The sequence below is a fragment of the Seriola aureovittata genome, chromosome 8 (assembly GCF_021018895.1).
Source record: "Seriola aureovittata isolate HTS-2021-v1 ecotype China chromosome 8, ASM2101889v1, whole genome shotgun sequence".
Taxonomy (NCBI): domain Eukaryota; kingdom Metazoa; phylum Chordata; class Actinopteri; order Carangiformes; family Carangidae; genus Seriola; species Seriola aureovittata.
Genome location: NC_079371.1, coordinates 23,407,376 through 23,419,407, shown reverse-complemented (window position 1 = coordinate 23,419,407; position 12,032 = coordinate 23,407,376). Strand labels below are relative to the sequence as shown.

Below are 12,032 nucleotides of genomic sequence, written 5' to 3'. Positions count from 1 at the left end.
TGAGACTTTGGCATTTATATTTAAAAGGCCCACACTGCAGGTTTAAAGTGCCTAAGGTTTACCATTTAGTTCAAGAGCATGTATGCTATGCTATCAATCACAACATGAGAAAATCCCTATGTCAAATCATGTCCCAGAGGTTTTACTATCTGTAGCTAGTATGAAATTCAGCACCATGGACAGCGACCCTGATTTGGCAAGCTGGTCAACACAGAGAGCTGGTCTTTGAGTTTCACTTATGTTCACAGTACATATACAACCGTCATCAGAGCACATGAAAAAGAGCTGTGCCTGTGCACTCAGCCTTTTTTCCTGGTGCCAGTCTTCCACACTGATGGAGCATTTTAGTGAGTCAGCAGGAGGTGACATTAGAAACTGAGGATGCACACGGGTGACACAGTTCTTCTCCATCACCACTTATTATTCACCACGTATTATTTCCAGTCGCAGTAATTCCAGTTTGGTTGTGTGTTTGAACAAGCTGAACATACCGGTTGTGGTTCATAACTCCCCTTCACCACCTCCAGCTGCAATAACCATCATGAAAAAAGATAGACATCATATAACAATGCACATAACAATCAATATCTTTGACAGTTGTAACTCGTTACTACATGCCAATCACATTGTGCAAAACATTAGAGTTGGTCTTTCAGACTCATTGTGGTTTGGTAACATTTTCAGTTGAAATCAAGAGAGAGACACTGTATTTGACAGTTTCCTCAACAGAGCTGTTAAAGCTTTCGTCCTTTGCTATTAAACTTAGAGGTTTTACGTCCAATATTTAAAGTTAACCATCCAGGAAAATACTTTAAAAAGTATGGACACTACAAAAAACCTCAATTCTCAAGTTTTTGTGTCTTTTAGTTGCTGAAATCTTTAGTAAAACAATCTGTTTGACATAATTCCACTTGTGTCAACAGGCTGAAGCAATCCACAGAGAGGAACAAAACTTTTTTATGTTTCTATTAAATTTTATTTGCATTAGAAACACTTTTCTTTTTACATATTACCTTTGTTTTTGGCAAAGTAATTCACTCACCTCAAAACATCGTTTGCTACATTCATATATTTGAATCTTCGGAGATATAAATCACAGAGATGAGAAGAAAAAAAAAATCAATTTTATTCTTTGTGTTTTCATTTTACTTTTGTACTTTTGTACTTTTTTTGATAAACCTTGATGACAAAATGGTATCAGCCAATGCGAGAAAAAAGAATATAACCCAGTATTTTGATTTGTGACTGTGTGTGTGATTGTGTGATTGTGTGTGTGCGTGTGTGCGTGTGTGTGTGTGTGTGTGTGTGTGTGTGTGGTGTGTGTGTGTGTGTGTGTGTGTGTGTGTGTGTGTGTGTGTGTCTCTAAATGTGTATGTGTTGTGCCCAAAAACTCTCTACACTTTTCCAAACTCTGAAACTTTGCCATTTATCCAGGGTTATTTTCATTCTGCCGTTTGGGAGCATCCATATGCAGATAGAGTTGACGGGAATGATATATCTGCCCATGCTAACACCTCGCCCACACATTTAATATGTCTACAGACACACACAGCTGCAGTCCCCTGAACACACACACACACTGCAGGCTCATGTACACACACACCAACTCATGCACATATACTCACAGGCACAGATTAACACAAATGTACAAATATAGAAGCAGTGATGAATGAGTTATTGGGAGTTTGCTTTGGTTATTACCTGCAGCTACATATTGGCCTTTAGTTTTAATGTGTGTCGTTGTGTGTGTGTGTGTGTGTGTGTGTGTGTGTGTGTGTGTGTGTGTGTGTGTGTGTGTGTGTGTGTGTGTGTGTGTGTGTGAGAGAGAGATTCTCAGTATTAGGTATTAGGTGTTGGATGAACTGCACCCACACCTTCAATTTGTATCAGCACATTCATTAACCACCACCAGGTCAGGCTGGCCTATTCATTACTTAATTTCTAAAACACACACGCACACACACACACACACACATTTCCAATAACATTCAGGCCTGCTATTCTCTCTCGCAAACACATGCTAAAATATACACATACTGTATTTTAATGACTGTAGTCCTCTGAATATCTGGCAACATTGTCAATGATTAAATGACTGGTGTTAAATATTGTGTTTGCAGTAAATCTGCTTAGGTGTGTGTGTGTGTTTGTGTGTGTGTGTGTGTGTGTGTGTGTGTGTGTGTGTGTGTGTGTGTGTGTATAGTGATACTAAATCTCCCCTGTATGACTTAATGCATATTGCTAAATCTATAAATGTAACCAATTAAGTGTGTGGCTGTAAATTTACGCTGAGAACTCATGCAAATAAAGTCCTTAAATCTGAGCCAGTAACTTAACACAACACAAATTACACTCGGCATTTTATGGAGAGTCAAAACATGTTTACATTGACTTACAGCGGTTGCCACGGTAACTATCCACATCCTGCGTTTGATGTCTGACCTAATGACGATGCCACAGTCTTTCAGCCAGGGGTTGGAGTCAGTCACACATGTGCAAGTCACAATGGGCTCATGTCTCAAGTTACTGTGGTGAGAATCAAGTCAAGTTGACAAGACAAGTCATTGCTCAGGTCCATCAAATCATAAGTCGTATGAAATTCCACCTTCAGTTCAGTTTAAGGACACCGTCATGAAAAGTTGAGTTTTATATTCAGCACCTTGCTTTGTGGGTTTTGTAGTGACGGATGAAGCTGGATGTTTTGGTGGTGGTGTCATACCACTGTTCTCTTCTTACTGCCATAATTGATACATAGTCCTTGAATCCAACTTTCTTTTTTTTTCTTTTTTTTTTTTTTTTTTTTGGACAAGCCCCTCTGCTGCAGCTCAGATAGAGCAGGTTGTCCACTAATCAGAAGGTCGGTGGTTCAATCCCCAGCTGCTGTTGAAGTGTCCTCGGGAGGGCTCCTGATGGCTGTTCCATCAGTGTATGAATGTGTGTGTGAATGTGGTTTGTAGTGTAAAGCGATAAGTGTTCAATGAGACTACAAAAGCAGTCCATCCATGACAGCTGCCTCTTGTGTGGGCGTCTGTCTGCTGCGTCCGAGTAGGTTGCCAGGTTTGTTTGCATTGCACCGGATCATGTTTCAAAAACAAAACGTCACTTCTCGATATTTACAGAAATGCTAGTTGTCATCAAGTGTTTTCGGGTCTTCTGTCTCAGGTGGTGAATCCCAAGTCAAGGTCAAGTCTTTAATCACTGTTAGTCAAGAAAGTCTCGAGTCCTCAGCAGCAGCTTTTTATACCATTTGATTTTTACGTGATTTATTGGGATTCATCTGAGATCCTGACACAGCTGTGAGTTAGCGGTTTGTATTTCCATTTGACTGAGTTATGACCATGACTCACATGGTGTGACGTTTGTGGTAAATTGTGTCAATCAGGCGCCGGGGGAAAGAAGATGAATATTACAACAAAATTCAGACGCCTTTCATTTCTGTTCAGAGAACATTATTTGTTCATATCCAAATAATGTATTTGTGTTTATTTACATCCCTAATCCACACAGTGGTTATTGCCAGTAGTGCATAATAAATAAGCAAAAAGAAAATAATAATAAGGATGTGAGGTGGAGGAGGTATTTTTGGGGGAGATGACAAACCCACAGACTTTATTGCTTCAAGGCAGAGGCTGTAATTCAGAGGGAAGGCCTTGTGGCAAGTGCTTGCGGACTGCAGTTAGAACACAGCACATCTGTGTGAGCCCCAGACCACGAGGAAAATACGAAGCTGGAGGAAAAAGAGACAAAGGGAAAGAAAAAACGGGAAGGAGAGGGAGAGTATGTCTAGGAGGAGGGAGGGTGGAAGTCCATTTGGGGCGAGCTCCTTGTCATTTTCCGTCCTGACCTCTATGTCTCACCAGCTCCTGCTTGTCTTTCATCTACAACTTGTTTTCTGTTCGTTCCAGTTGACCTGCTCTCACCCTGATATCCCCGCCACATAATTCCTCCTCCTCTTCTCTCTCTTTTCATTTGGTCTTGACCTCTTCATCTTCTTTTATTTCTCTGAATCTCTACTATTGCGCCTCTCTCGCTTTTTCTGCAATTACCACTCTTTTTCTCTCCTTCAGTTTCATGCTGTGTACAGAGGGGAAAGCGATATATTCATAATTGAAAAGGCAAAAACGGGGTTGTAAGAATGGCATTAAAAGAAAGAAGATGAATCGAGACGAGCAGCTCATACGAGCGCCTTTTAGATCTGTCATTCCCGTTTATGTCTACAACATATATGAAAACATTTTGCCTCTGTATCACTTTTAATCTTCTTTATTGTCCCCTGCCCAGAAAGCACAAACACACTCTCAAATTCATATTCAATCTTTTATTGCCTTGAAAGTAAAGAACTCTATTGCCAAAGAAACAAGATAAAATGCACTTCCTGTCCATCACACTCTTCCTCTTTCATTTTCTCTCTCATACCCTCTCTATAATTCTTTCTCCCTGTCAAGCATTTTTTCTTTACAGTATAAAAAATAGTTTTATATCTTATATAAAGTCTTACGTAAGTGTTTTTGATGATGTTTTCAATTCCTAACCTATTTGAGTTTCTAACCTCCATCATATTTTTTCTGTCTGTTTCCTTCCTCCTCACAGTGGATGGATGTATAGACTGGTCAGTGGATCTGAAGGAGTACCATGTTTTGGCAGGCGAACCCGTCCGGGTCAAATGTGCCTTGTTCTACAGCTACATCAGAACAAACTACACCATGGCCACCAACGCCAAGCTGCGCCTCATCTGGTACAAGAACAAAGGAGATGCAGAGGTAAGACACTGTGAATTATATCTGATTAGGTCAGTATGTATGGATGTCCAGGACTGACAGTAATGAATTAACATAAATCTATTTTTAGGTGGGCATCGTAGGACAAACATTTAATTAAACTTTTTCTTTTTTAAATTGTTTCATATTTTAATTAGCAAAAAGTCAAGTTTTTAATTGTTTTTTTTTTATTTTTTTTGTTATTATTATTTTAGTCTACAACCCTGTCTAAAAGGTTTTTAAAAAGTTGACATATTCCTCCTGAAACAAATTCTATTAACTAACTATATACATTTGGACGTATTCATTTGATTCACCTGGGGCGTGAACCAGAGAGTGTTTTCCCTCTACTTCATTTAACTTCCTTGTTGTGCATTCCCACCTACTCAGCTCCACCTGTAGTCCATATTTTGGGACGATGGTATCTATTAATAGCTTTTGTAAATTCTGTAAAAACACTTTCCAGATATTAAACCTTTATGGCTTAAAAATGTATAAATTAACTTGTTTCCAGTTTGAGATGCCTAGTCAACAGAAGCCTCAGAGAAGATGTGCTACTTTGATTTGAAAATAAATGCAAGCTTCATGGGACTCTACATTGGAATTTAGATTATATCATGACTTTAAATCATATCAAATATAAACTAAACAGAACATAAAATGGCAGCTCTGCACGTTCATTTGAACTTTGTTTTCTTGAATCTGTCAGTGTCATTCAGTACAGCCAGTTGGTTTCTCACCAGGTTTTTAAACATGAAGGTACAGTAGTCTGTTTGCTGGTTTATCATCTTATAACTGTCTTTACTTACTTTGCACTCATTTGTGTCTGGCTGAGTAATAGCTAATGTGCAGAAACTAGAGGACTGATAAATCATACAGTGGTCCCATGTGCTGCAATAAAAAGTTGTCCCCCTTTTACCAGCATTGTGAATTATATAACCCACTGTGTATACATGTACATACTATATATACAGCACCTGTCAAAAGTTTACGCTTTTACTTTCCCATTCACTTGAATGGGAAAGTGTGTCCAAACTTTTGACTGGTGCTGTATGTGAATATTATATGCAAATGTGGTTTAATCTGCTGTGTAATTTTTGCATTACGTCCTATAGGAGCCCATCATTTTCTCAGGCCACAGGCTGAGTAAAGAAGACGACTCCATCTGGTTCCGATCTGCTGAAATGGAAGACAATGGATTCTACACCTGTGTTTTAAGGTAATCTTTGCACAAAACTACAAATAGGGCACTTGTGGGTTCGTTTTAATCACTAATTTGGTCCTGCCATGAATCAACCCTGAAGTAAAATGACTAACAACAGGGTTTGGGTACAACCTAGATTCTCTAAGGAAGCTCGATGCAGGATTATTTCTGGTCCAGCTGGGTGCATTGTTGATAACACTTTGTGAATATCACATAAACCCTGCTGCTCTCCAGAGATGGGAGCTAGGTCAAAGTACACTGAACAAAACACAGACTTTATTTTAGAGTTGCACTTCCAGCACCGGCACTCTGGCTTCATAAAACTAAATAAAAACTGTAACAAGTTTACCAACATGCAAACAAAATATTTTTGGCCCGACTCTGGCCGACAGCAGTGCTCCTGGAGTTGCCTCGGTATTGTTGATTTCATCATGGGGGCAACCTTGGAATAGATTTCTGACTCTGTGTGCTCTGTCTCGACCCAGGGGGCCCATTTACATTGCATGGGAGAAAAGCAGAAGTGTTTTTGGCGTTTGAATAAAAGGAATGTGAGGTTTTATTCAAAAGTGCTCGGTATCCACTTTGTGTAAAAAGAAAATGCTCCCTCAGTAATCAATATTTCAACAGACAAATGGCTGGTATTTCAAAAATATTACTATTTTATCATCAACATTTTTCAGATTCATATGAATGTAGGGTGCCCACAGAGAGTTAATGTTCAAAAAGACATTGTGTCATTACTTTATTACGCCTGCTGAGGTCTGTTCATAATATCAAAGCCTTTCTCTTGTTTTCTAGGTATTGCAGGTAAATGCGTGTGTGTCTCTGTGTGTGCTTGTGATTGTGCGTATGTTTGCCGCCAGTTTGGTAAATTGAAAAGTCCTGTGTGCTCCTTTAGGGATGAGCCTGTGAGTCTGTGTTAGTTGATACCACAGTGTTGGTGGTTGGGGGGGGCAGAACAGCGCTTACAGTCTTGTTTACCTGCAAGTAGACGGTGCGTGTGTGTGTGTGTACATGATGAATGAACCAAATGAAATTTTTCCCTCTTGCAAACCTGTAAAAAAGTAAAGATTTGGCTCGTGGTCAGCCAGTTCCCTTAGAGAAGAGGTCATCTTCATTTTTACTTTTGAGTAACCCTCTTATTATAACTGTTATTTTAATGTCAAAAATAATCTAAAAGAGAAATTTGAGATTTTATCGTTAATTTATGTCCTGGTCAATCTTTAATACTGATCAGACTCAAAGACAAGCATTTGAAATGAGTTGTGTAAAACTGTTTAATCTGGTTATATAAGAGTCTTGCTCTGTTTGCGCTGAGTCTGAGTGTGTTTGTGCATCGTCTGGATCGAAGCTGGCGAGTGCAAAGTTAGCATGAACAAAACTCAGAATGGACATAATTTTATCACAATTGATAGACTGAACTAAGAATTAGAAATCATCATTAACCAGTGGAACTCACAGCACTGATGTCTCTCAGAATGAAACTCTTAATCAGTAATAATAATTGCCACACCCTTCATCATGTGATCTAGTTATAGAACTTCAGTGCTTATATATTAAACAATATGTCCGACAATATGAACACAATATTTAATGACAACTCAGTAAGCTCTGCTGGTGAAGGTCATGAGATTTGAAAGCTTTTAAAAGGCTAGAGGTGTTTTTTTTTTGTTTTTTTTTTCATTACGACCCTTCCTAAGGTCAACAATTATGTTCATGCTCAAATGAATTAAATGAATTAAGTCTTCACTATCTGCTATATCAGGGATAATGCCCAAAGAGTTGGGACTCCACTATAATTGAAATGATAGATTGATACAGAAGCAAAGAAGCACCCTACAAGAGGGAAAATATAGTTTGATTCCAAATCAGCCGCCATTATACTGTGCTCACCTGCCAGCCAGTCAGAACCGAGAATTATTCAGCGATCATGAAATGAAATAGCACGGTCCTGTGGCTGAGACGTGTGAACATAACAGCATCGCTCAAACGGAGTCCAGCCGCACAAGCAGTCACAAGATCCTTGAAATCATACAAATCATGCAGCCCACAGATTATTATTTTATTACAGGAAGAGAAAGCAAAACGGTACAATTATTACTCAAACATACATTACTTCTGAGCACACAGTCTTCTCGTATAACATCTCTGGTGCATCTGCTGTTGGTTTTATATCTACGTGTAGTGGTTTATTTATGGGTTGTTTACAGCCTGTCTGATCGTCTGGCCCCTTCTGTTTCCTGCTCAAACACCCTCTGTTGTAGTGATGTTCAAACATCTCACCAGTTACTATTGGAGAGATGTAGTACGTTGTTATAACTGAAAGGAATAAGGGCCAAAACTATGAAAGTAAGATCCAAATTGTGATAAACCAGAATTTTTCTTTCTGCCTTGTGCCATGAGTCACTGTATCATATCTCCACTTGATACTGATCGTCTTCCTTCCCTGCATCTGATACCTTCAGCACCTTCTCTCTCTCCTGTTTCTTTCCCTTTGCTTTGCACCTTTCCCCCATCACCCTCTCCCACCTACTCCTTCGTCTTCTCCCACACCTGATCTGCTCTCTCTTCAGCTCACCAGCTGCCTCCATCCCTGTACTTCCCCTCCTGCTTCAACTCCTGTTTTTCTTCTCTCTGCATCCTGCTCCTGTTGCAGCTTACTCCTGCTCTCTCTCCCTCTCTCTCTCTCTCTCTCCCTCTCTCTCTCTCTCTCTCTCCCTCTCTCCCTCTCCTCCTGTTTCTCCCTGGCTGCACCCGATTCACCCCCCTTCATCTCCCTCCCCGTCCCCCTCCTCTGCTCTCATCCCACCTCCTTTTCCTGTAAGAGCTTGACACCTATCCTCCTTAATAGGCTCTCTCTCCCTCTCTCTCTCTTTCTGTCTTTCCCTCGTTCTCTCAGCATGACAACCTAATCAGGGCTTGGTGTCTGTCATTGTCTCAGGGTCTCTTATTAACACACACACACACACACACACACACACACACACACACACACACACACACACACACACACACATGTAGAGGCACTGCACCTCCTATCCAAGTGGAGAGCTACCAACTGGATCATATTATATTACTAGAAGCCTGTATCTAGAATGTGTTACAATGCACAGACAAAGCCACAGGGAGAATATACTGTTAAATGTATTCATTGCCCTCGGTCTGATGCATATTGTTGTTGCTATCGTAAGGAAAATGCCATATTTTAATAATAATTTAAAATAAATTTAATAAAGATAAAAGTCACTTTTTTTCTGGATTAATTTCACAATTCCACCTGACACTCAGTTGTGACTGGCATCAAGTGAAGTCAGGTTTATGCAGGGACAATAAAAAAACATCAGATTAATCTCAGTTGCAGCCTCAATCCGCCTGAGATAGATAAAATGGGTGTAATCTGTTATAAAAATGTTACCAAGTGCAGCTTGATATTTCATTTATCTCCATATACTGCCAAGGCCTGACGGTGAATCTCCTCTCCAAGATGTCAAGTGTACAGGAATTGGTGTGATGCTTCAGTTTGACACTCAAACTGCTTACGCATTTTGCAAATGACTAAAAATGGTTTTCCTCAGTAACAGTGAATTACATATATTGGATAGTGAAACAACAATGTCAAGAAAGCAGGTATCTTAAATCTGTCTCACTGTGTCACTGTTCTTACACAGGCACAACCCTGTCTCCGTAAAATGACATTTCTATACAACTAAACTGCAACAGCAAATATGTTTTGTTGTGGTTATGTTTAGACACTCTCAGCACTTGGCGAAGGTTATAGGGAAGATCATGCTCTGGTTTAATACAGAAAAAAGTTAAATAACTTTCCCTAACCTTAACCTTTGTTTTTGTGGCCAAAACCCTCACACAGCTCTCAGGATGTGCACCACGGTCTCTGGTGTGACAGTCGTGTGCCTTGTACCACCATCTACCCCGACCACCTTCTGGTGACTCTGGTGCCATTAATAAATCTAACACTTGCGTGGAGCTGGAGGCTTTCAGGAGAGCGGAGGCAGCTGGCCACTGTCCTCCACGTAGATTATAAAAGTATATTATAATTATTGTTATAAAAGCCTGGCACTCTGGAGGCTCCTTCGTCCCCTGCACCACGTTGTCTTCAGTTAGAGTTTTAATTTTCTTTCTGATTAATGAATTTAGTATTTATTTTGTTAGTACAGTGCTAGTTCGATCTGCCAGCCTTATCTTAGTTAGGCAAAAACTAATTTCTGTTAAATAAAACTCATTTGTTTTAGTTAAATCCATGCGTGTCTTCCCTTATTTGCTAGGGTCTCAGAGCCGGGCCATAACATCTTTCATTCAAAAAGAAAAAAATCATTGTCTCTGAACATAATCCAGCCAGTGATTACATTTTGAAGTGTAATTTCTAGGTTGATAGACGGGTTTCCAAACAACGTCTTTGTAGCGTGTAGAAAACAAACTAGAATGACTGAGAGCTTTTTGGAGCTCAACACGAAAGGTTGTTTTTGTATTTAACTGCTCGATTTGCAAAGTCATTCTTGGAAAATGTTCCATATCACAGGAAGAAAACAGACACTGACACAGTTTGTTATGAGGAAAGTTTTTATTAATTCATTTAATTATTTTTGCCAATGTGAAAGCCATTTACAGGATATTAGTCTCCATCCTCTGCTGTGCATTCACTTACCCTGTTACTCTGTCCATCCATCCATCCATCCATCAGTCCATCAGTCCACCTGTCCACGCCTTTTCCTTGTCAGGGTGATAGATGTGTGTGTGCTGAGATGTCTATATCTTCTCTAGTAAATTAACAAACTGTGACAGACAGGGCCAAGGGGAAAATGATGAGCTTTTTTTTTACAGACCTTTCTTTTCTACTCCTTCTCTAGTTTCCTTTTTTACTTATTTTTATTGCTTTGTCCTTACTTTGTCCCTCTCTGGCTTCCCTCTTGGTTTAATTCAGTGTGTTTGTCCACAAATTCCATTATTATAGGCTTTTCAATGTGTATGACCTCAACTAAGTCCAAGAAACAAAGCTGCATTGAAAGAATGAGGAACTTCTGCTGATTGGGAACTGATGTTTTTGAATGCCGGTGTGGTGTCAGGCAAGTTTACAGCAGGGTCACTTCTTTCTTTGCTGTTGTGTCCAAACATTCCTGCCTGTCGAAATGCGATAGGATCCTCTCATGAGTTCACACAAGAGCTATTGCTATGAAGGAAAACAAACTATCATGAGAACTACTTGTTTTTTTCATCGTGTTTCTAGGGTGAAAAATCTTAAGTTGAACTCTCGGATACATGATAGAACTCAGTTGGCTCAAGGCACAATGATTAGTGGACCTTTTTGTGACATCTACAAAAAGACCCAAGCTTCTTTGATTCATGCACCACATCCTGGGTCTGCCCCAAGTTTTGTAGCTGCTGGTAAATGATATGTCCTTCTCTCTCTGAGGTCACCGCCAAATGCCTGAAGCACTCACATATCCTGCCTTCACTTTGTTGTAACCAAGAAAATCAGTCTAAATAAAAGAAAAATATAAGCCGCTGTGTCTTTGGTGAACTTAACTGGTGTTGAGAGCTGTTCAAAAACATCAACACATTTGATGCTGTTTATAGATTTCTATTTCCTAGACAAAAATCTGAAACCTGGTTTCAGACAACTGCCAACACATCCAGTTTGTTTAGTGATTCAAATGTGGTGCTATGCTTATTGACAACTGTTTCTCCCAGTTAGAGGAAGAATCAATCAATCAGAGGTTAATTGAGTGGGAGCATCATCTTCCTACATAGCCGACTATCAATCTAGCTACAATCCTGAAAAATGGAGATAGAAAAAATAGACACAAAATTGTTGTAGTTGTACTTACAGAAATAACTCTCAATTTTTGGCCACAGCAGGCAGTAAAGTAAAGGCTTTAAAAACCTAGCTGGTGAACATAGTGTAGTATTTAACAGCTAAAGAGCCAGACATTTCCCTCAGGAGTTGGTAGAGACCAAAACAGAGCAAAAGCAGAGTGGATATTGGACTTACATTTATCGAGTGGCCACAAACACAACTCCAACTGAATGCTGATGTCGCTCCATGACTGGTGGAT

The 12,032-nt window shown here is 39.7% G+C and overlaps 1 protein-coding gene across 1 annotated transcript in view; it reads left to right on the top strand.

The window, feature by feature from the left end:
* The window catches only part of il1rapl2 (interleukin 1 receptor accessory protein-like 2), a 185,563-nt gene that overhangs the window by 29,185 nt on the left and 144,346 nt on the right, over window positions 1-12,032 (top strand). Inside the window, exons 2-3 of the mRNA XM_056383537.1 lie at window positions 4,591-4,760; window positions 5,873-5,976. Coding sequence (XP_056239512.1) covers window positions 4,704-4,760; window positions 5,873-5,976 — 161 coding nt within the window. The 5' untranslated portion in view covers window positions 4,591-4,703. The remainder of the gene's footprint in view (window positions 1-4,590; window positions 4,761-5,872; window positions 5,977-12,032) is intronic.